We start from the raw sequence: 24333 nt of genomic DNA on the forward strand, positions 1-24333 counted from the left end.
CCTCAACTGCCGCTCTCTGGGGTCAGTATTCATATATGTACACACTACCTCCAGATGTCATATCTGAGGTCATAGGACCCGAGGTCACTACCATATCTGGTTCCATGGGAACTTCCTCCGTCGGGTGGGGCTTTCCTCTTTTAGCGGCCGTTCTATATCTAACTCTCCGTAACTCAATAATGTCTCCCGCAGAGTAGGGTATAATGTGTATACTGCTGCAGCGGCAATTGGATATTCCCAATTAACCTTGACCTGTGGTGAGATCATGAAATCATCTTGTGTAAACCGATGCACCCGGGGGCATCGGAGCGGCCCCGGGGCTCCAGGTCCAGGTGGACCTAGACCTACATACAATATAGGCTCCTGGGTTGCAACCTCAATATTTCAACCTTGGAAGGTTTCTTGTCGGTATTTTCGAGACAACATCGGAAGTTGCCTGCCATGAAGCAGTGGGTTGGGTGCCTTGGATCATCGGTGTACGGGGAATGATGTTGAGCCGCACAGCTCAGATCGCCGATCTATATATGTTAAAGTTGTTTCTTACATGAGACCCTCGATAGACTCAATTTTCAATCCGCGTTGAATTTTAGTATTAGTTAAAGCCGTTAGATTTAGCAAATTAATTCAACGGGTACCTAGGGTATGCTATAAGAAACACCTACCCGAGGAAATGATGTGATAAAAAATTATATACATGTACATGAAAATTTTGATTCCCACAAATTTAGTCTTTTCTCCGCCTTTCTCTGTGGTCTTTCTATGAAACTGAGAAGGGAGGGCAAAATATCTGTGGAAGAAAGACATTTTAAAAGACATCACAGAACCTCAAACACGGCCGGTTAACTATCCTTGTATCTAATACATCTTAAAGAGGGCATCAGCATTCTGCCTTATGGTATCGGCAGGGGAGCTGCTGTTTCTGTCGGGCTAGCTATTTCTACTTCCATCGCATCATTTTCACCTCAGGTTCCAGCCTTGATCACCTCCAACCTACATAGTCGCTCTAACTCTCCCACTTTTCACACCCGACATATTGGCCATACCAAAATGAGGCTGTGACTCCAGGTCAATCGTACGGAGTTAGCAGAGCCTAATAACTTTAGATCTCACCTATGTCACCCCTTGCATCTTCTTGGCTCTTGAATAACATTGTTGAAATATCCTTCTATGGTTGTTCGAGATGGGAATGGAGTTAGGCGTCACGTTGGTTGGGCTGCCAAATTGTGGGCTAGCAGGGTTGTTCATTCTGTGCTTGGTGGGCCTGATATTCAACCCCCTATACAGAAGAGGAGAATGAATTCTGTACGAAAGATTCTAACAAGTGGTGCAGGGATACAAAAGTAAAGAAACGACTTCACTGTCCTACAACACAAAGAGTGTACTATGTAGGAATATAAATAGATAAATAGAGCCGGAGTGGAGCTGAAGTGGAACAGTCGAAAGGGACAAAGGCAAGGGTCTTATCAATCGGGTACTTATCAGTGGATGCGGTGAGGGATGAGCCCTTTTTATGGGCTGTTCTGTTGTATGTTCAAGTTGTTATGTATGTTGTATGTTTTGTGTATTATGATTTCTAAATTACAGATAGTATAAGCATGTGATTTTATGGCATCAAATTGGAGGTCAATTGTCAATGATCAATGGATCTGAAGTACATTGTATGTGCCAGCTACTGCGGCTTGAATACTCGAGTAACGCGTTGCCTTGGTCCCTTGTACTTCATTACAGGGCTATACAGTATTGTATGGTAATTATGGTATTGGTAGTACAAATTGCTGCTGATCATCGGTTCGGGTGCGGTAAGGCGCCAAGTTGACAGGAGGCTGGGCATCATCTTCACACATGCTTGGCACCCTCGCTCGCTTCTGCCCTATTTCTCACTTTCTGTTCTCACTCCCTCGGTACTTTGGCCTATCGTACTTATGCAGTCCTCAGGCATCCCAAGAACCCAGTTCCCCTATCCTGAACAGTTGGAGCATCAAACATCCCCCGAACGACCCTCGGGGTCTGGCAGTGCCGACACATCCATGGCTTCCCAGCAGTCCGGCCGCAGTTCCTCCGCCTCGTCTCGATCCCAGTCCAGTAAGACTCAGGTAAGTCTCAGGCTGCCTGTCAATCACATACGACTCGGTGGCTAATGAACCGGTCTTTCCCCCCACCGCACAGCCCGACAAGCAAATATCCCAAATCGAAAAGAGCGTCACGCACCTCTTGGTTGCGACAAAACAACTCCTCGAAACCTTAACACAATGGTCTCGGAAGCAAGCGTCAGAGAATGATGTGTCGGATGTATATGTTCGATTGGGCTATGAATTTAACTTGGCTTGTCGGGCCTTTAGTGCCATCGGAGTCGACACCTCAGACCTCGGTCCCGTACCAGATCTGCTCCGCACCATACTTGAAGACACTCTTAGTCAAGACGCATCTTCCCAGAGCCTCGATAGATACCTTCCCCGAATTCGAGATATAATCATCAACTTGTTAAAAGGGCTGAAGAAGAAGCAAGCTCGCTTAAGGTCCCGGCACCAGCGCGAAGATGGCCGGCCCGCACCAGGACGGCAAGCCAGTGCAGGAAGCATCGCTAATGGGCAGGCAATTGGCCAGCTGTATGATGATGCTGCAGCATCCACCATGCCATCAACAGCCCAGTCCCCAAGAAGATCGAACCGACGGTATGGTAGTGGTGGATCGCTGGAGGATCAACCAGCTATTGCTCGAACCTCCTCGGCACCTTCGACAACAGAGCCGCGCATGACAAACTACGCCGAAAGAGAACTATCGCGGCGAGAGGCCCAGCAAATGCTATCCCAACCCAGCCCCTTCGACAATGATACAACCCCTCGAGCCACCGCATCTAATACCACTGCGCCTTCAACGTATATTACACCCGCCGGGTTCTCTGCGCCCCCGCCTCCACCTCCACCAAAGGAGGATGACGCATTGGGGGCTTTGCAAAGAAGTGGAGAGCTTGAGCGACGTGCCTCGCGTCGATTCTCTGCTTATCAAATTCAGAAACATTTGGGCACATCTACCAACGGCGTTCCTGTCCTGCCTACTCAGAACTCTCCCATCCCTAATCGCGGTCGTGATGTCCGCGAATCCTTGAATGCAGTTCGTCTTCGGGGCTCATTTACTCATACAAGACAACGATCCAACAACCGCTTACAAGAAGTCGCCAAAGGCGCGCAAGCTCCCCCACCTGCAAATATTCCAAATGTCGTGGAAGAAGAACGCACTCCTCCGTCTGCTGCACCTCCATTAGCGCCACAACAGACCGATACCACGCCGTCCGAGGCGCCCAGCGAAGCCGATGCTCATAACGAGAAGGATCGTACCGTGGAATCTGCCATCGTTCCTCCTCCGATCATCCCCGTACCCCAAGAGAGACCGACACTCGATGACGCTTTTGAGCCCGCAAAACCAGCTCCCCAAACCCCGAAGGCGGACTCCTTCGGACCGTCCACCCAGATCGCAACCCCTCTATCGGCTATTCAATTTGGCACTGAGCAACCGTCGCCGGGCAAAGAGCTGACGCTGTTCCTACAATATAAAAGCAAAATTAAGAAGTATGTGCTCCCAGATGGCATTGCGGAGCTCACCATTGGGCGCCTGCAGCTTGCTTTCATTGAAAAGTTTGCCTGGAATACCCACGACAATGGCGTTGATTTGCCGGAAATTTATATCCAAGACCCAATTTCAGGCATCCGACATGAACTAGAAGATCTTACCGACGTCAAAGATCGATCTGTGTTAGTGCTTAACGTTGACAATCTCGATGAGGTCAAGAAACACTTTGACGACAGCCTTGGAAGCGTGCGCCTCCTAGTCGAAGGCGTCAAAGAGACGCTTTCTGGCCAAGGAAATATCATCCAGCGGGTTTCGGATCGCCAGCTTGAAGCTGCCAAAGAAATCGCTCGCTTGGCTGCTTCTCCTCCAGCCTCCCGTCCGGCTGCTGTTGGAGGGAATTCCAAGGCATCGATTGCCGGCAGCGGAAGTCAAATTGCAGAGCTTCAGAGTTTGCGTCGTGACTTGGCTGTCCTGCGTCAGACCTACTCTAACTTTACTGCCGATATCACCGGTTCTATGAGCGCTGTCCGTGCCAAAGCAAGCAAGGTCAAGACCGCCGCTGTTGACGTTGCTACTCCCTCTTACGAAGGTGATGCTGGCCGTGCTCGCGTTAACACTGGTAAGAAGGAACTTGCAGGTGAATCAGAGCGGCTTGTCGCTCGCGTCGATGATCTCCAAGATCTGGTTGAGGATCTTCGGAAGGATGTTGTGACCCGCGGTGTTCGTCCTCTCCCAAGACAATTGGAGGGTGTCAGCCGCGATATTAGCATGGTCATGAAAGAAATTAAGAAAATGCAGGATTTCCTAGGTCGCGAGAAGCCCATCTGGACCAAGATCTGGGAGAAGGAGCTACAGCTCGTTTGCGAAGAACGAGACCAGCTTACTATGCAGGAGGACCTCGCTGCCGATTTGCAAGACGATCTCGAGAAAGCAACCCAAACCTTCGCCCTGGTTGAGCAAGCTACGAAGGAGCAGGTCTTGACGAATACAACTGGTGGTACCGCTGTCCGCGCTCCATCCAGGACTCTTGGAATCGACCCAACTATTGATCCCATGAAAGCCAAGGATGGTGTCCTGGGTGAAGTCCGTGCTTTGCAACCCAACCACGAAAGCCGACTCGAGGCCATTGAGCGAGCCGAGAAAGCACGGAAGAAGGAGCTTGAGACTCGGCGAATCGGTCTTTTCCAGAAGGAACTTGGTGCATTTGTCGACGAAGGCAAATTGAAGAAGAGCGGTGGTTTCGAAGAGACTGAGCGCCTCCGTACTGCCAAGGACGAACGCATCCGTAAAGAAGTTTGGGATAGACAGCAGGCCCGCAATGCGGAGATGGAGAAGGCAGAGGCGGAAGCTGCTGCTGCGCAGGCAGCGGAGCAAAACAACGAGGGTGGAGGCGATGATAACCACCAAGAAGGCGAAAAGGAGGTGAACACGGAGGATGCGGAGGATGCGGAGGATGTGGATGAGGCAGAGAAGGTAGAAGAGCCCAAATCGCCGTCTTCCGACGCGGAGAAGCTACTGCCCAAGGCGCCGGAGGAGGAAGAGAACGGCACCTCGGAACAACCCTCTGCTTGATCATCTATTGATTTAAGGACGTTCATTCATCCTCCAACCTAGTCTCAGTCTAGTCATCCCCGATCCTACGAAGTTTCATGCTGAACCTCCCATTGCCAAACGCAAGTGAGATTGGATTCACACATTTCTTTTTTTGTTTTATTGCATTTGACATCGCATCGGGGCCTTGGTTTTGTCCCCCTCATTTCCGTTGATACCTTTTGGCGTGTTTCCTGTGCGAGAGCCCCTCATGTCATTTACTGACGATACCCTGCCATACTCTGTGGTGTGCTACTAGCATTTGGTCTTTGATTTTGCGAATGATATGAGCAAATTTGAAGTTAGCGTTGGGATGTTCTTTAGTTTGTAGTGGTAATAGTTGCAAGTAGTCTCTTGATATCGTACTACGTAGAGTAATATAGAGACAGAGAATAATCCCTTATACTCAAACCAGCTGATATAAATTTGCCCAAGAAGTACTACTACTATGTGCCTTGACCTCTCTGTCCTGCAAGCTAATGCGTAGCGGTGTGCGCCTCCTGCATCCTGCACTACCCAGCCACCTCTCCATGCAGCTATGCAGCTTTATAGAAAACCGATGCGCCCTTGAATTATTCCTAGATTGACAAACATCTTTCCGTCTCAAATCTGTCAAACTCGACTGGGTTGGATGTTGAGAGACAAGAACATATATCTGCACCTATGAACCCACCAACCCAACCCGAAATTTCATTCCCAACCAACTCATCCACAGCCCTTGTTAGTGAAACACACATCTGAAACAATTATCCGACTACAAATTAGCCTCCAACCCGACTATTTTCACTAGTCTCAACCTAAACAGACTCGAGATCTATACTGGTCACGATGCTCAGCGGAAGCATGCAGCTCCTCCACGCCCTCACCATATTCTGCTCCCTACCCCAGTTTGCGACACTGGTTTCAGCAGAGAATGCAAGTGGATCGACGGATCTAGATTCTAAAGAGGCTGATACTTCTCCATCACTGCCAGCAAACATCATCCTACAGCGCAATGCCGCAATAACATCCCAGCTTGCAGCAGGACCAGCCCTCGGCGTGAAGAAAATGAGCGACGACGAAGGCGAGAAATTCTTTCTCGACTACTGGAGTTTTGGAGATGTCTTTTCGTCAGTGAACATATCTGAACGATACCTCTCCGATGAAGAAGGATTTTCCCCCGCACGCTTTGTGGCCCAATCATACCCATTCGGGCCATCGTATTCATTGGGGTCGGATGGAGACAGTGAATTGCTTCCCCGGGAATACAATGACAGTACAGACAATTTGTTCGAGAAACGAGACTTTAAGTGCCCGACTGGGACGTGGGCATGCGCATCCATCGGTCGATCTGATCGCTGCTGTGGGTCCGGGGAGACGTGCGAGATCGTCGCTGATACGGGGCACGGCAATGTGGGCTGCTGTCCTAGCTGGAAGACGTGCTCTGGGACGATTGGGTCCTGTAAGAGTGGGTATACGGCTTGCTCGCAGGCTTTGGGGGGTGGATGTTGTATTCCGGGGTATGATTGTGTTGAAGGGGGATGTAAGTGGAGAACTTTTCCATTTTCTCATTCCTATATTGTCATTGGGATCTGAGAATACAAGAATTTTGATTAATTGTTCGATTAGGTGCATATATCACTGTTATTACGGTGACTGTTCATTCGACCGTGGTGTTGTCTACTGTGACCTACTCGACCAAACCGCAGGATACTACTTCCACTTCTATTCTCTGCTCTTCCCCGTCAGCCTCTTCCCATAGCAGCAAGTCTACAACAAATGATAGCTTGGCACCTCCAGCACGACCTACGAACCTCTCAGTGGTAACCAGTGCTACTCGCGGCGCCGATGTCTGTCCGACTGGTTTCTATGCCTGCTCCGCTGTCTACCAGGGTGGTTGCTGCCGCACCGGAAGAGACTGTGATAAGACCTCATGCCCGACTGCATCTTCCACAACTATGATATCAGACGGCGTGACGATTGTAGCGCCCGTCGCGACAACGACGCAACGCTCTGGCGGGAACCGGTGCGCCCAGGGCTGGTTTCACTGTGCTGACACCGTGGGTGGAGGATGTTGTCCCATGGGATTTGCCTGTGGTGCTAGCTGTACTGCAAGGGACGTTGCGTTTGGGACGACTGTCGCCAAGGAACAAGCGACCGCGGCTAGCGGAGGTGGTATGATGCCTCGGGTTAGTAAAATGAGGTTGGGGATGATGCTGGGAATGAGTGTGGGAGTTTGGATATTATGAAGACAAGAAAAGACATGATACACATGAATATGAATTGATGACAATAAATCTGCAAACAGCTTGGAATGTGAATTTTATAGAAGCTCTCCCCACGGGGGTTTAGTAATCGGGCTAAACGTACAGGCGGAGTCTTACCGGCTGCTGCACTCGGACCTGACCACCGAATCTCGCCGACACCGGCAACCTCCGCTCTTCTCACTTCTTCTTTCTCCCAACCCTCGTTCTTTCTAGGTCTGGTGAGTTGATATGTGATTTGATCGTAAAAATGTGCTTTTCGATCATTTTGCGATCCCAATATTATCCAAGTATGGCCCCATACTGACATTCCACACCTCAAGCCGCCATCATGTCCGAAACTCCCCAGAAGCCCCTCCCCTTCGTTTACCAGTTCGCCGCCGGTGCGGTGGCTGGTGTCTCAGAGGTATGTGTCTCTTGATTTTGCTTTGGAAAGCGATTCCGACATAATTCGTTGTGTCGGAACCCCCACGAGGTGCTCTGTTGACTAACGCGTTTCTCCCCGCACGAGCAGATCCTGATCATGTACGACTCTCCACTTCCCTTCTTTGGTCGCATGACCACTTCTATTGGAGATATCCTTGGTATAGTGTGAAAAATTGGACCCAATTGACGATGTGTGACTCGCAGGTACCCTCTGGACGTGCTCAAGACTCGAATGTAAGCAAGCCGCCGGTCGCAATAAACACCGACCTCATATGACACGAGCTAACGATATCCTCTTTCAGTCAGCTTCAGACCGGACCCGCTGTTCCTGGTGTCGATCACTACGATGGCATGTTCGATTGCTTCCGCAAGATTGTTAAGAACGAGGGGTATGTCATCACTCCAGCGAAGCAGCCACAGTTCTCGGTCTAACATGCGACAACGTATATAGTGCTTCCCGTCTATACCGCGGTATCTCCGCGCCCATCCTGATGGAGGCACCTAAGCGTGCGACCAAGTTTGCCGCCAACGACAGCTGGGGCGCTTTTTACCGCAACCTGTTCGGTGTCGACAAGCAGACCCAAGGCCTGGCTACTTTGACCGGAGCTACAGCTGGAGCAACTGAAGCCATCGTGGTGGTGCCTTTCGAACTGGTTAAGATTCGTTTGCAGGATAAGGCCCAGGCCCACAAGTACAACGGCATGTTCGACGTTGTGAAGAAGATCGTGGCCGCAGAAGGCCCGCTGGCATTGTACAACGGCCTCGAGTCGACCATGTGGCGCCACATCCTGTGGAACGCAGGTTACTTCGGCTGTATCTTCCAGGTCCGCGCACAGCTGCCTGCCGTCGAGCCCGGCAACAAGAACCAGCAGACCCGTAACGACTTGATCGCTGGTAGCATTGGTGGTATCACCGGTACTCTCCTCAACACCCCTATGGACGTCGTCAAGTCCCGTATTCAGAACACCACCAAGGTTCCCGGTCAGGTCCCCAAGTACAACTGGGCCTGGCCTGCTCTCGGCACCGTTATGAAGGAGGAGGGCTTCGCTGCCCTGTACAAGGGCTTCACGCCTAAGGTGCTGCGTCTCGGCCCTGGCGGTGGTATCCTGCTTGTTGTCTACACCGGTGTCATGGATTTCTTCCGCAAGATGCGCGATGAGAAGTAAAATTTTCGCGCTTGTTGTGGTTGAATGTTTGATAGCGAAGTGTTTCCCAAAAGCAACATCCATGTGAATGGCCATTCACCTCTGACCCTGACCCCTTTGCCCCGATACCCTCTTCAACTATCTTTTCTACCTTGGATTCATAGTTGATAGAACATGTGGAGGAAGTTGTGGTTTTTGGTTTCTTGTCTTTCTATACTACCCTCTTGGCATTATACAATAGAGCAGGCCACTAGATGGACATAAGAACAAATTAAAACAATAAATTCATGTGTTTAGTCTATTTCTACCAAAACACCAATTTTTATGCATATCAATCTGCCAAAATTGAAGACAACATGTAAAACAAAACACTCAACCGTGGAATGCAACACAAAAGAACACCCTCGAGCATACACTTGACAACCTTACGCAATTCCCTCGGAAGTAGGCCCTAAATCCTCCTTCCCAGACCGATCAACCTGAACCCTCTCCTCAGGCTCCCACATAGCCTCCCTCATAAACTTACTCCTCTCCCGAATCTGCGGACCCTTGAAAACCAAAATAACAGGCACAATCGACAACGCAACCCCAATAAACCCAAGCAAAGTGCCCGCCCATCCAAACCCAAGATTTCCAAACAACTGCGGCGAAGCAAGCGGCAAAAACGCGCCAAAAGCATTTCTACCAAGCGAAGCAGCCGACAAAGCCGACGCCGCATACCGCTCATAAGCATCAGTCAGATAATTAACAACAGCCATATAAATCGAATAGATCCCAATGCCCGCAGCCGTGATGCCAATAGTCGGTACAATCCAATGAATATCAGGCTGACTGGCCCATCCATACCAGAACAGACCCGCGGCAAAGAGCAGACTACCCGGGATGGACGTGTACAGTCTTGCCTCGGGGATGGGTTTACCAGGTTTCTCTTGATTGCGTCGCTCGGAGCGGAGATAGAACCAGTCTTGCAGTGGGTTGATTACTGTTCCGATGATTGCGCCTACCGAAATGGCGAGCTGGACTAGACCGGTTCCCATCGTGCCCCAGCCGTAGTTTGTGGAGTAGGTCTGAACGACGCTGGAGAAGAATAGGTAGAGGATTCCCCAGGCGAAACTGATCCACAGTGTGAAGAAGATTACGACTGGCTCGGTGAGGAGCATGTTTGTCGGGCGTTGGAAGGAGATCTTGAGAAGGCGGAGTTTGCTTGGTGCGTCTATTTCCGAGGCGGCGTAGACGGGGCGGTTGGTTTCTTTGCGGATCTTGCGTGCGCGCTTCTTCAGGATCACGTCTGGGCGGGTTTCGTTGAGGATTAGCCAAAAGACTGGGATCAGAGCGGCGTTGTAGATGATTTGGACGTAAAAGATCCTATCAGGAGGTTGTTAGTATCGTGGGTTCTGATTGCTTGTTTCTTGGATATTTGGAGTATGTAAAATTTAAGAAAGGGTTTGTAACTTACCAACGCCACGGCTCCGATTTATGAATCTGCACAATAGCAGATCCAATAAATGGACCAAGTGCAATACCAACAACACTCGTAAACCCGAAAATAGACATCGGCAGACTGCGGGCATGGTCACCGAGCCACACATCGGAGATACTTCCACCGACGATATTAATCGAGACGGAAGAAGCACCACCACCGAAGAACCTCGTCACGACGAGTGTCGCGAAGTTCTTTGCGAATGCAGACGGGAAGAGCGAGATGACCAGGATCACATATGCCACGAAGTATCCTGGCATGCGGCCGGAGGCCTCAGTCAGAGGGACGAAGATCAATGGCCAGAAGGCGGCGCCCATGTTCCAGGAGGTGGTGGCCCAGTACAGGTTTGGGAAGGGGGAGTTCTGGACGTTGAATTCTTTCTCCATCCAGTCGTTGCCGGAACCGTAGGTTCCTGCGGGGAGACCTGTGAGGATGGAGCTGATGGGTTTTGTTAGTTGGATGTTTTCAAGGTAATGTGATGTGCTTTGGGATGGAATCTTACATGAAGCATACGGTGATCGTTAGCAGCCATTTGTATCTGAGGCTCCAGTTGAAGGGATTCTCGGGGTCGTCGGGCCCATCCCAGGTGTGGATTTCGATATCCTTGTATGCGGGCATTTCCTCCCGGACATCTTGGTTGAACATTCTCCTGATTCTGCGAGGGGATTAGTATTTTGGCTTTGTTCTCCGCTGTATATGGGAAACATGGAGGGTGAAGTATGGGGATACTGACTTAGCCATCAAACCGGACTTCTGTTCCTTCGCAGCAACGGGCTTTTCAACCGGTGAGGGAGTTTCGGTAACAGGCTGTTCAACCTGATAGACCGAATTACCACGAATCTCATCTTGATCCGCCATGACGAGCAAACTACTAAAGCTTCCCTTCGCTCAACGGGTTGAAATGTCAAACCTGTCAAAAGAAAAACAAAAGACAAGACGCAAATAAAAAGAACCACAGTCGGAATAGATCGGCGATAGGAGTCCTTACATAATTATTATAGAACCTTGGAACCCCTTGCCCTGGTGGAAGATATGTCCGAACCCAGTACCTAAATCGGCATGCCGAAAGCCACGAACCGACATCCACATCGGGTACCCGGTCGGGATGGCGAACGTTGGTTGGCGCCCACTTGCATCCACTCCGAGTCTAAACCCACTTGATGTGATTTTATTGAGCTTTCTTTTTTCTTCTTAACGCCGCTGACATATGGCTCCCGGTTTTTGGTCCAGTTTTATGTCCGTTTGTAAACGAACCAGATCTAGCCATGCTCTGCCTTGTTTTGTGTGTCCGAAGTTCCTCCACTGGGGTCTTCAAATTCTGCAAGGTGTCGTCATATTCGACACTGTTTGGTTTGCTCGGTTCAAGTCGGATATTTGATATGCCCATTGAGGCGAGGCAGTATGTTTTGAAGCACAACCATTCCAGGCCGGAAGATATTAGGTTTGATACTAGTTCTTAAAGCTTATACCCAACGGTGTTACAAAGTAGTACTGCTAGATTCCAGTTAACTTTTAACAAGATTCAAAAGCATGTAAAAAAGACAAATCTTTTCTGCCACCCTTTTGTACTGTGCAAATATCGGAACTAACCACACTAAAACAAAAAAATCAGATGCTACACATGTTGAAGTATGACGCAAGTAAGTAGCAGTCGTACAAAGCCAGGAAAGCAAAAAGAAAGTGACCGACGCAGGGATCGAACCTGCAATCTCTTGATTCGTAGTCAAGCGCCTTGCCATTGGGCCAGCCGGCCGCTGTTATTGTGAGTGTTGGTGAAAATGTGCACCATAAGCGGAGGCAGACTTTTCAACGGCAAGGACCCACTTATTCCCGCATTCGGACTTTTCTGCATTAAAGAACATGGTGATTTTATACAACGCTCTGACCTTACTATGTACTGTGGAAGTTTCATTGATCAACACTCAATCCAATGGGTTAAGATATCCTTGAAGCTAGTAGAAGTATGATATGAAGTATTCACGACAAGTGACTCGTATACAAGTAGTGACTATGCATGAAGTTTCTTTCTTGACTTTTGTTAGCACTGTGCACTTTGAGGTAGGGCTTTTTAGCTCGGGAGTATGGAGAATTGGGGACGAAGTGAGAGTCGAACTATTGAGTCGGCTTTCTCGAGACCTGCCACATAGCTTGCGGCTATATCTTTGGCAATCTGAAAGAACATTGGCTCGCATCTACCAAGACGCCTTTTCCAAAAGGAAATTTACCGGATCTCACTACGGCCGCCAATCCGCTTGTGGGATTATTGTGTTCCAATGCAACCTCCACAATTATATCATGACTGAAAATCTCCCAACCTATCTCAGAAGGCATACTTGCTGGTGACTAAATCATTATCTTTGTCAAACTACGTACGTATGTTTGATAACAATTGTACATGGGAGAATGAGATGAAAGGAAATTTGGGTGTACTGCTCTGGCTAAGTAAACTCTGGTGTCTGATAGGTAGCCCCTCTTTGGCCCGAGGGGGCTGCATAATGGAATAAAGGTGCCCCAATCACCTGGGTACAGTTAGCACGGTTTCTGAATAACAAGGAGCAAATTTTCCATCGGGACTTGCAAGCAGTTTCCAGGCATCTTATATGAAGTAGCTGTAGTGGCAGAAATTCTGAAATTGCGAAGGGGTGCAACGATGAGAAAGGATAGGAGTAAAATGAGTGGCGAGAGAGAGATGCGAAGAGGTGGATATAAGAGAATGAACGAGAAAGGTAAGAGAGATCGTGCTTGGGCAAAGAAGCAAGATCCTATCTGCGTAGAATCTCCACAATATCTGGAGGAACAGACATTCGGACCTTGAAATTCAGATCTCAAGGTGAATGTGATATACAAACTCAGGTTCAATATTGCTCATCTGCTGCAAATTCCACTACCCTGAGTTTACTTTGCATATATGGATTTTGATATTTCTCTCTCTCTCTCTCTCTCTCTCTCTCTCTCTCTCTCTCTCTCTAAAAGAAATAGATTTATTTGGCAAGTCTGATCCTAGATTGCTACCTAGCTTTTAACCCCTCTGGGAATTAGAAATGTGTATGGACAACATAATACAACGGAAGGAAGCAGGAGAACCAAAGCAAGAGCCCAACTAAGATTTCTTTCATGCTTGACAAGTATTCTGCTCTAACTGAGCAGATAATTGTGCCTGAACTTGACGGTGTAGACAATCAGTAGGAATCTGTCAAGTTGCACTAAATTCAAACTTATAGCGTGCTATACTATTCTTACTGACCCCGTATATCAGAACGTAGCAGAACATAGTACGTGGCAAGTCACCCAATGGTTAAATTTCACCTATATCTTACGCTTGACCCGTATCAATTCGAATCGAAACATCCCCGATCGGCAATGCATACTGGAGAAAGGCTAAGCTTAAAGACAAGGAGGCATACTTGCAGCTCAGAAGGCATATATGCCATTGATTAGATTGTCATCTTTGTCAAGCTACATACAGATGTTCAGTGGACCCCCTACTTCCCTAGCTGTCGAAGCTCAAACTGTGCTCGGTGCAGCTGCTTGATGTTACTATTGTAGTTGTCAACCAGGGAGGCGTATGACTTCCGAGTCCCTTCAATCTCCCGCTTGAGACTCTCATTCTCCTTGACCTGTTTGGCATTGACCCGGCGAAGGGCCGCATTCTCCGCCTGTAGAAGCTGGAGGCTTGTCTTGCCTGTCTTAGGGTCAATAGCAGTTGCCTTTCGTAAACAACGTTGATAGTAGTTTCGCTCCCTGGACAGGATCTGGATGCGGGACCGGGCGTTCTCAAGCTCGCGAGAATTTGGGGCGGAGTGAACAGGAGGGGAGATTGTTGCAACGGGGGCAAATGGTGAAACGTGCTGAGCATAGCCCTTGTGGCTCGTCAACGCTCGCGGAAGGTGCACGGTGCGAGGAATGGTGCTTGCCTAGTGAACAAGATTAGAACATTTCCCTAATATGAACGAGTCAACTACGAATAGGGACTCACAGTCAAATTCTTCGCGGGGTTCGAAGATGCCATTGTAGCCGCAGGAGGTTGAGGAGGAGAGGGAGTCGACGGAGTGGTGCTGGGAGTCCCAAGGGCGTCAACAGACGGGGAGCGAGGAGACTCAAATAGGGAGTTGGGCGAGTCCACAGCCGGAGGGTTTTGTTCAACCAGCTCTTCCTCAATGGACTGAGGAGCAGAGGGTGGCACTCCAGCGCTGGCCAAATTGGCATGGGCAATGAGGTTCTCCCACTTTCGGATCTTGTCGGCTTCAGTGTCTACCGGGGTGTATGCAATCCCAATCAAGGGGTCGTAGGTCATCTGACTGTATGGTGCATGGGCGGGGAGATTGTTGGATACTGCTCGGACAGAGGGGTTGATAGGTGTGGTTAACCTGGGCTGGTCAAAACCAGACTGGTCAAGCGCGTCAAGATCAATACTGGCATAGTACTCGTCAAAGCTGCCCAAGAGTTCGGGGACTTCATAGTTGAAGTCATTGGAACCATTGAAAGGTCCCTCGGCGTCAAGGTTGGCAAGGCCATTGAAAAAGGCCTGGGAGTCGAAAGCAGGCTGGTCAAGCCCAGAGGGCGGTTCGTTGGGATCAATTGGATCCATGTTGCTAGAGAATGGGTATCAAGATTGGAAGGTAGTCATGAGGTTTGAGAATAGAAGAAGATGTTGCGGAAAGGAAGAAGAGATGGAAGGAGCAGTATCGAGGAGTGATGGTAATAACCGTCGAGGAAGGAATTAGGGCTCATAGATTGGAACAAAGGGAGCAAACAAGAACAAAGGAAGTGACATTTCTATTTTACCTGATTAATCAATAGAGATCAATAGGAATCAATAGGGATCAATAGAGACGACAAACGCATAGTGCAGATGTTCAACTGCATTGACATGTTTTTTTTTCTGCCGTCCAATCAATTATTTTGCCATATTTCTTTATTTCTTCTGACCAATAATACATCAATACCACAGCTTTGAACTTACCGCTCAATGTACCGCCCAATCTAGTCTCAGGCTTGAGATTAACCAAGTTTGAGAGCACAAAAGATTCACCCAAAATTTTATTCGAACAAATGCGGAAATCAAAAGATACGACAAAATAAGAGCTATCACCTTACTTCAAAAATCATGAATAGACCTCATTAGACAAAAAACAACACTTAACTGTTGTTCTGCTCACCTACTTGACCGCCTCCCCTTTAGGTGCTACCATCTTATCTTCCCACCGCCCTCAGCTTATCGACTTATCATCACACAGCGACACCGCTCTACTCACGTGGATGCACAATCACGTGGTAGTTATGGCAGAAAACGGGACTCCATCCGACGTTCGGCCTAGGCCGCCTCATCTTGACAGCTCCCCTAACGCCTCAAGGGACTCCAGTGGTACCCAGAACGAGGATATCACGCAGATCGGTTATTTCTCCCACTATACTCCACTGGCCTCAGCCCTGGCGAATATGAGTGTCATTCTATGCACCGGTACGTGGAACATCGCAAGGAGCTCCCCGCATTCTTCCAGGCATTGAGCTAATTACCTTGGTTGCATATTTTAGCGGGGTACGACCATACCATTCGGTAAGTTGAGGCTCAACTAGCCGCGCGCAGCGTTTGTCCAGCACTTGCAGAGTGGCAATTTGCACCAGGACTCTTGCTGACTGTTTCTCTGCTAGCTTTTGGGAAGCGCTCTCGGGTATCTGTTCGCGTACAATTCAGCATCCAGACTCTCAAGTCAATCGTCTTTGTATCACGCCGGATAAGAGGTTTCTGGCTGCTGCGGGCCACAACAATGTCAAGCTCTTTGATATAAAGTCAACCAATCCCAATCCTGTGATTACCTTCGAAGGTCACACGAATAACATCACCGGTGTGGCATTTCATTGTGAGGGGAAATGGATGGTTACCAGCTCTGAGGATGGAACTGTGAAGGTCTGGGATACCCGTACCGGTAGCTTGCAGCGGAACTACGTCCACCGGGCTGCGGTCAATGATGTGGTCATTCATCCCAACCAAGGGGAGCTCATCAGTGGTGACCACGCCGGTATGGTCCGTGTCTGGGACTTGGGCGAGAGCGTCTGTACTCATCAATTGATTCCCGAGGAGGACACTGCGGTTCTCAGTGTCAGTGTTGCCAGTGATGGATCGTTGCTTTGCGCTGGAAATAAGAAGGTGAGAGATTTGGCTTTCTGGAAGATATTAGGGTCCTTTACTAATATCTCGACAGGGAAATGTCTACTTGTGGCGCATGGTTCAAACCGATGAAACTACCCGCATCATCCCCGTCTGTACTTTCCAAGCTCACAAGGACTACCTCACTCGTGTTTTACTCTCCCCTGATGTCAAGCACCTTGCAACCTGCTCTGCGGATCATACTGCCAAGGTTTGGAATCTCGACGCCGAATTCCCGCCTGCCAAATTGGCATTGAAGCAATGGAAGGAGAAAGAGGCATTGAACCCTCCAGTTGAGACACCGGTTGAAGCTCCAGTAACCCCTGTCGAGGTTCCCGCCCAGTCTCGGGATCTGCTCCGCATTTTCGACGCACCCATCCAAGATCGTGATCTCCTCCGTATCACCGACAACCCTCCTCGTCAAGAGACACCACAACAGACATTCACCTCATCCCCTGACGGGCCTCCTATGGATCCAGTCAACCACACACTATTCTTGGAGACCACCCTCGCCAATCACCAGCGCTGGGTCTGGGATTGCGCCTTCTCTGCAGACAGTGCATACCTCGTGACTGTCTCCAGTGATCACTACGCTCGTCTATGGGAGCTCGGCACTGGAAATATCATCCGCCAGTACAGCGGCCACCATCGAGGTGCCGTTTGTGTTGCTTTGAATGACTATTCCGAGCCTCGCTAAGGGCAAGATGCAAGGTTGAGTTGCCTCGGCTGACCGGCGTTTTGCTTTAATGAGTTGATGGGTCTCTATTGGCGTTGATCTTATTCTAGGTAATCTACACATGGCATGGCGTAATTAATGATGGGTGTTTTCGATGTTTTCTCCGATTATATGGCGTGTTTCGGGTTGGTCAATGGAGACCTTTGTTGTCGGATTATTTTGCAAATTTCTTGCTCGTTCCATTTTCATCCTACAGGGGATACTGCATAGTGTTGAGATACCACTAAAAATATCAAATATGCCTTCCAAGTTTTCTTCCTCTACACTACATACTCCTGGCAGTGTAATAGTCTAATATGGGTTTACAAGGCCATTCAATTTCTCGAACGCCGCAGGCAAGTCTCCATAAACTAAAAAAAAACATAACACCACGCTCAGACTGAACTCAAATCAAATCACACGAAAAAGAGCAGATCTGAACATACCCAGAGAACTAAAACAAATGTTCAAGTACATGAAAAAAGAAAGATGATGCCTGTGGCGCAAACCCGATAAGGAGTCCAAGGAACTCCTCACAGACAAAGTCACTACCTCCGCTTATGGAATTTTATGCCATCCATGGATATGTTCATCATTGAACAAGGCAACTAATATTTAGCCTCGTCCTTATACGACAGCAAACCACGTCACACAAACAACAACATCGATCCCCCGCTCCTCAGCACCAGTGTACTTGAAAGTCCACATGCCGTCGCGGTTGACATCCCAGAAGGCTCCGGAGGCGGAGTGCATACCACGCTTGCCGGCATTGCTGAGTGCGCCATCCGCAGCAACGGAGGGATCAATCACGCCCTGCTGCACGATTGTGCTGTTCACAGTGAAGCGGTAGGGAGGGGGCTTGGAGGCTTCGGGTGCGGTGGCGGTGATCAGGGCCTTGAGGACAGTGTTCTGTGCGGGGGGTTATTAGTATCGGTGTTGCCACACGCAATTGGGTGGCGATGCTTACGATGATCTGAGAGTTCCAGTCTCCGACGTTGTCGTGCTCGTAGGTCTTGGTGGTCTTGAGGGCATTCTCGCAGGCCTGGAGCGAAATGTTAGCGCGGGGTTACTTCCACGGGGTTATCTTGGAAGCGGGTGTACCTCGGTGGTGATCTTCTGGAGATCCTCGATGGGGACGGGCTGAATGGTTGTTAGAACAGTTTGTGACAATGCACTACCAGTGTGGAATGTTTGCACAGCATCATTGCGCATCGATATAGCACAGCCACGGTGTCACTTGCGATCAACGTACCGATGAAGAGACGCCTTCGGCAGACATTGTGAATAAACTGAGAGTGGTGGTTTTAAGAGGGTTTAAATATGCTATACAGAGAATTTTGTTAGTATACGAGCAGATTGACACAAAGTTTAACGCGTGTAAACCATTGGGTTGACATCATGTCCCAAATACCACGGGGTATGCGCGCGACCCCGGAGCAATGCGGGGAGAAGGGGCGCAATTGGTGGCAAATTTCGACGCAGGTAGCTCCTTCCAAACAGGGGAAAGTTATTCACATACCTTTTATTGAACCTGGATAGCAGAGAGAATTATGATTGTGGGATGCTTGTAGGACTCTCCTTGCAATCTACGTGGATTGTTTGGATGTTTGGCAATCATTGGGGCGCTTGGCTTAAAGGGGTTTGGCGCAAGCTTGATTCTGCCACGGCGGTGTGGTAGTATGAACGTTGGGATTTTTTAAGAACTTTAGTTGTGTTTCGATTTAATATATGGAAATCTCTCAAAAATTGCTCAATTTATCTGTAAATATTCAATTATTCTTAAGGCTGCGATTGATATAAACCCTGTGGAACTACATACTCGCAGGAATGTACTGGAGGAAGAGACCAGCCCAGGTGCCAGATAATAACGCCCTCAAGGAGAACGTAGTTCTCGTGAGCATCATTGAGAATGTCAGCTAAAAGAAAATTAACATGTGATTAGGAGGATATACATAAAGGAAAAAATTGCCTGTTGATTCAAATAGATATACATCGAGTATAATTATAATTTATATAGGTGCCCACGTAGCATAACAAACGAACACAACACCAGAACACCAGAACACCAGAATATTAGACCGGACTTTCCACGTCAATTTTATTTCTGTGCTCCCATCAAAATAGCAATGGCTTGTAAATTGGTTCATTCAGCTCCTAGGGCATCGCTGAAAGAATGCTATAAAAATTTGACTTACAGCTCGATATATATTTTCACTTCTACTACTTTGTAGTCCAACAATTTCCTCGATCCACACTTGATATCGCCCAATTCATTATGAAATGCCATCAATGCACACAAAATAGATCCATAAGTCTTGGCTTTTCTAGCATGCTTGCTGAATTACTTGTTGTACCACGGGACAGAAACGTATAAAAATTTCGAGCAGTATCTAGGTAGATAATCTTTTCGGACCAGCAGTTTAGAAGACATTGATAGTATACAGAGTCCAGAGTATCAACAGGACGCTATGGCAAACCTTGAATGGCTTCAACATTCATTCCAAAAGTTGAAGTCCATGGTTATGTCACAAGCAGTAAGACGTCCAGGGATCCATCCATGGATATATGTTAGGTCGTCTGGGCGGTCGTCGAGCTTCCATGCCTCGATCAATTCGAAGCTGAGATGGCTACCCGAGTACGTTGCATCCAAATGGTGATCTTCGACCCCTCGGGAAATATTGCCTCCATGTGTGATACTGCCACTAAAATGTGTATTCTAATAGCCAAAGCCGGGCCCAAACCCCATATGATATTCCCACATTCATTCTGTCCCAGTCTACGACTCTCCGTCTTCGTCTTCATCTGTCCCCACAGGGCTGTCCTCTTCCTCTTATAGTTTAATATTATCCTATAGCTCAATAGGAATACCATCTCCATCAACATGGCCATATCCATATTTAAGTCGGCTGTGCGGTTGTAAGTCGGCCTTATAAAGTGCCGCAAGTTGTGCTTGTATCCACTTTTCTTGAACCGGTGCATTTCACAAGATTGAACGTGCGCATCCCGAGTAGGGACACTAGCAAAAGTTATTCCTTGCATTCCAGGATTAGGTAGATCTTTGAGTTGAGTCCACTTGCGGCGCACTGTCTTGAGGGGGTACAAGTTATCCGATAGCACATATATGACCGGTTGGACAATTTTTTCGCGTCGAAGAGTATTTGTCGTCTTTGGCATTAGGGCGTAATCGCTGCACGAGCTCGTCTCTGGTTGCGCCGTCCAATTCCGCTAACATTACAAGCGGTCATGTTTGATCACTAATATTTTTGAGGAACATTACTCTTTCGGCGAGGGTCAACTCCTGACCAGCGTCCTTGCCCATTTGCATTGAATGAGTCCGATCTCGGCTATGTCAAGAAAAACTGGCTAAAAAGCTCGGATGCGGAGAATTATGGCACATCGCGGCCCGTCCACGGCGCGGCGCTTCCGACTAATGATGTCATCCCGAGGCTGTTCCGAGGTTCTATTCCAACCCTAGAAGGCAAGTTCTACCTATGATTGTAAAAAGAGAGAAGATCGGTACATATTGCTTGAGACGATTGGGATATTCCAATATCAATGAGCCTTGTAGGTTGAGCAATCGCCAATCTCAAAAATAATGTCCAAACGTCAGTTTGTTGAAATTTGCTTTTCAACCCTCAAGAGCCTGACATTGTATTAAGGTCTCATTAGTCAAGCCCTATCCATCAACATAGGTGGAACTTCATATTGAATACAGAACGAAGATAGAAAAAAGAAGGTCAATCCCGGGCATCGGTTACTTCTATACTAGGCCTGTTGCTAAAGCATCGTGTTATAGGTGTTTGTATCAAAGAATCCTCGATTGAGAATCAATACACTGTATATCACGTATCACTAGGTTTATATTGCGTGCTCCAATAGAGGGTCTCGTTGCCCAGAGTTGCCACTTGAGGTGCCCAGAGTGGCATAAATTAGAACGATAAATAATCACTAGCTCTAATATATACCAGTGCTTTGTTGGATTTGCACTTCTTTCACTTTTTCACTCTTGGGTAATTTTTCCTTTGTCCTCAGCCATATTGTTTTCCATAGCCTAATGGCTTTCTTTTCTCACTAGGCTTCATTGTTCGCTTTGGCTTTATAGTCGTTCTTTACTTGGGCGTTATTCAAACAATGGTATTGCCCGTCCTTTTTGTCATTACCTTTTGATAAATATCAAGCATGTATAAACTTGGGCATTGAACAGCATCTTTTAATCCTGTTAAATCTACGAGAGAGTGAGTATTGTTTCAGATTTTTCTCTTGCCACACGCCCAAAACAGCACTCCAACACCTAATTCACCATGCCTAGATACTCTCCATGGGAAGAAAAAGGGCGAAGCTTAAGGAGATGGATTGAACGCTACCATGAACCGGGGTGCCCATACCCCAAATCCACATTTGCTGTGACATATTACCCCCAGCCCCGGGATTATTCCGTCACCCATGAGTCTGCATCGTTGGATTCAACGTGGGATACCTGGATCTACCCGCACGATCTACCGACCGAGCTTAACAAGATAGAAATCAAGAATCGCAAAGGCCCACCCGTGGGATGGGAGGGACGCACTGGACAAGGAGTAGTGTTCCTTGACTGGATCCGCCGATCAAGGCGAAGCGCTGCTCCACACATGTCGGAATTTACGAAGGCTGCCTATGAGATGGACTTTCCTCTCCGAAGCCTCAAATACGTATTTGTGACTGATATATCAGAGACTGACACTGTGGAATGCATTCGTGATGAGGTGTATAAATCTGAAGGGATTGCGTACCCTTCCAGCGAACAGGAGATCTGGGACAGTCCCTCGCGCGAGTTTGATGCTCTGCTGGGTACTACAATGGGTAAGGCTGTTGCAGCGTTTGTTCTGTGTGCATGGGGCCAAGGTACGAAGCGAATTGCAAGGATAATTACTTTTCACAATGGTGAATACCTTCAACGACTGAATATGCGGTTTGACATCGAAGATATTTAAGAAATTCGAGGATAGTTATCCCTTGAATTCTTGGTATACAGGTCAGTACTTACAGTCTTTATTCTTTTGATTCAGTGATGCTAGTCTTGAGAGCATTTTACTGAACGATTGATTTAGGCAAGTTAGTAACATGAACGAAATTGGAATTTTCAATTTGTCTTAACACGAGTGCCATTTGTGTAGTAGATTTCACTTACGACAAATCATATATTAGCATTTGATGTGCTTATAATAATGTAGACATGGATATTAGATCGCCCGCTTTGTCGGTGAAGGACAGTCTAAAAAGCAATAGAAAGCCCACTCAATCGCCTTGGGGATAACTTTTCCTTCATTACTGTTATGCTATGGACTGTTTAGGTATTTGCTGGGCTCGTTTAGAGACCTTGGATATGTATAGCTTAGGTGGATATATACTAGTTAGTCCTGTTAGATTTTGCTTCCCTCCAATGCTCCTCCTGTGGTTTGCGTATCTGTATTTTGCGTAGTTCCCGGTGTTCCTAGGCCCCCAAACTTCGTCGATCTCACCCCGCTTTTTACTGATGATATCTATATCCGCACGGTAGCCGATTTTAGTTACCCTTCCACCTTCCCTATTGCGCAAACGCGAAACTCTCATCTCTTCTTGGGAGATCCCGAATATACTTCGACCGTAGGTTGAAAAGTGAACCACGAGCTAGCTGGATATCTAGGCAGTAATAGAAGAAGTGGGGTGTATATCGCGCAATTATACAATGATGCATTTCACACAGATGGGGTACTTATGCCCCCGTTATGGGGACTCGGCTATCTATCTATGTTGCATGTACGGGGTACATTGGATGCATGTAGTTGGAGATATCGGGAGAATCGGCATCCCGAATTAGGCATGCCCGAGGACGATCCTATTGGTATGACGTCACCGCCCCAATTTATCTAATTATGTAAACACCCACACCAACCTTGGTTGAAATCAGGGGGTTCCCAGGATTGGCATCTCACCTTGTATCTAGGTAAGGCAGGCAGAGTCCAATATCACCTTCATCAAAATGATCCCTCGTCGGATACTGAAGCCATATGCGGCTGAATTTCTCGGGACCGCTCTCCTGATCGTTATCGGGGACGGAGTTGTCGCCCAATGCCTGCTGTCCGACTACAACTACGGCACCTGGCTGTCCATCAACCTCGCCTGGGCCTCTGCTGTTGCTCTCTCGGGCTATTTGTCTGATCCCAGCCCGACAATCAACCCGGCCGTGACTATTTGCCTTGCCCTTGTGCGTCCATCCGAAGGACAGTGGAAGCAAATCCCAGGCAAGCTGGCTGCGCAGTTCCTGGGCGGGTTTGTCGGCGCTGCGATTGTATATACCAATTACCGTTCGGCAATCAAAGCTTGGGATCCCGAATACACTATTCCTGGTGGATCAATCCTAAGCCCGGTCGGTCACCATTCCGCAGGCATCTTCTCGACCTACCCAGGTGCCTTCTTCGAGTCGAACTGGGAGGCTGTGTTTTCTGAGATGCTAGGCTCGGCTGTGTTGATGTTTGGGTGTCTCAGCATCTCCGATCCGGGAAACGCCCATCGATTCCCTGCCCCACAGCTCGCTTCCTTTTTGTTGCTTCTTATGATCGGAGCAGCATTGGGATGGCAAACTGGCTACGTATGTTCACCAGCTCATTCGGTTAGGAATTCGTACTAATAATAAAATTAGGCTATCAACCCAGCTAGAGACTTTGGCCCGAGATTGTTCTCTGCTATCATCTATGGTCGAGAGGTGTTTACCGCGGCCAATTACTATTTCCTTGTTCCCCTCTTCGCCCCAATTGGCGGGTGCGTTTTAGGTGCGGCGACTTACGACGGATTTCTGTTCGAAGGAGAGGGTTCGCGCATTGCCGATGCGCTGGACAAAGTCGAAGATCACGGGTCCCTTCGACTGCAGTGATGTTTGGGCTTTGAAGACTCAATGGTAGACTTCCTAGTGTGGGGTTAACAAGGATTTTCATGATTAGACACAGAATGTGATGTTACGTGAGAGTAAGAGGATGAGATTGAAAACTAGAAAGATTAGCATA

At 48.2% G+C, this 24333-nt stretch overlaps 8 protein-coding genes across 8 annotated transcripts; 5 read left to right on the plus strand and 3 right to left on the minus strand.

Annotated features, from left to right (window-relative positions):
- Positions 1–1922: 1922 nt before the first annotated feature.
- On the plus strand, positions 1923–5139 carry PEX2_074650 (formin-mediated actin nucleation enhancer; the record flags this gene model as incomplete). The annotated part of the gene is made up of 2 exons (XM_016744735.1): positions 1923–2093; positions 2167–5139. The coding sequence occupies 2 exons, from the start codon at positions 1923–1925 to the stop codon at positions 5137–5139; spliced, it is 3144 nt and encodes a 1047-aa protein (XP_016600655.1).
- Positions 5140–5985: 846 nt separating this feature from the next.
- Positions 5986–8992, plus strand: PEX2_074660 (Mitochondrial substrate/solute carrier; the record flags this gene model as incomplete). The annotated part of the gene is made up of 6 exons (XM_016744736.1): positions 5986–6598; positions 6766–7311; positions 7724–7806; positions 8031–8060; positions 8133–8215; positions 8278–8992. The coding sequence occupies 6 exons, from the start codon at positions 5986–5988 to the stop codon at positions 8990–8992; spliced, it is 2070 nt and encodes a 689-aa protein (XP_016600656.1).
- Positions 8993–9396: 404 nt separating this feature from the next.
- Positions 9397–11309, minus strand: PEX2_074670 (uncharacterized protein; the record flags this gene model as incomplete). Its single annotated transcript, XM_016744737.1, has 4 exons — positions 9397–10336; positions 10428–10889; positions 10954–11106; positions 11185–11309. 4 exons carry the CDS (start codon positions 11307–11309, stop codon positions 9397–9399), a joined length of 1680 nt encoding a protein of 559 aa, XP_016600657.1.
- A 2624-nt stretch (positions 11310–13933) lies between these two features.
- PEX2_074680 (uncharacterized protein) lies at positions 13934–15039 on the minus strand (the record flags this gene model as incomplete). Its single annotated transcript, XM_016744738.1, has 2 exons — positions 13934–14365; positions 14428–15039. 2 exons carry the CDS (start codon positions 15037–15039, stop codon positions 13934–13936), a joined length of 1044 nt encoding a protein of 347 aa, XP_016600658.1.
- A 671-nt stretch (positions 15040–15710) lies between these two features.
- On the plus strand, positions 15711–17296 carry PEX2_074690 (WD40 repeat domain-containing protein; the record flags this gene model as incomplete). Its single annotated transcript, XM_016744739.1, has 4 exons — positions 15711–15912; positions 15987–16008; positions 16104–16599; positions 16655–17296. The coding sequence occupies 4 exons, from the start codon at positions 15711–15713 to the stop codon at positions 17294–17296; spliced, it is 1362 nt and encodes a 453-aa protein (XP_016600659.1).
- A 645-nt stretch (positions 17297–17941) lies between these two features.
- PEX2_074700 (dynein light chain Tctex-type family protein) lies at positions 17942–18593 on the minus strand (the record flags this gene model as incomplete). The annotated part of the gene is made up of 4 exons (XM_016744740.1): positions 17942–18223; positions 18282–18356; positions 18416–18454; positions 18567–18593. The coding sequence occupies 4 exons, from the start codon at positions 18591–18593 to the stop codon at positions 17942–17944; spliced, it is 423 nt and encodes a 140-aa protein (XP_016600660.1).
- A 3022-nt stretch (positions 18594–21615) lies between these two features.
- On the plus strand, positions 21616–22284 carry PEX2_074710 (uncharacterized protein; the record flags this gene model as incomplete). Its single annotated transcript, XM_016744741.1, has 1 exon — positions 21616–22284. One exon carries the CDS (start codon positions 21616–21618, stop codon positions 22282–22284), a length of 669 nt encoding a protein of 222 aa, XP_016600661.1.
- A 1028-nt stretch (positions 22285–23312) lies between these two features.
- Positions 23313–24203, plus strand: PEX2_074720 (Major intrinsic protein; the record flags this gene model as incomplete). The annotated part of the gene is made up of 2 exons (XM_016744742.1): positions 23313–23921; positions 23973–24203. The coding sequence occupies 2 exons, from the start codon at positions 23313–23315 to the stop codon at positions 24201–24203; spliced, it is 840 nt and encodes a 279-aa protein (XP_016600662.1).
- Positions 24204–24333: the final 130 nt, after the last annotated feature.

Source organism: Penicillium expansum, assembly GCF_000769745.1.
Source record: "Penicillium expansum strain MD-8 chromosome Unknown contig258, whole genome shotgun sequence".
In the NCBI taxonomy this organism is placed as follows: Eukaryota; Fungi; Ascomycota; class Eurotiomycetes; order Eurotiales; family Aspergillaceae; genus Penicillium; species Penicillium expansum.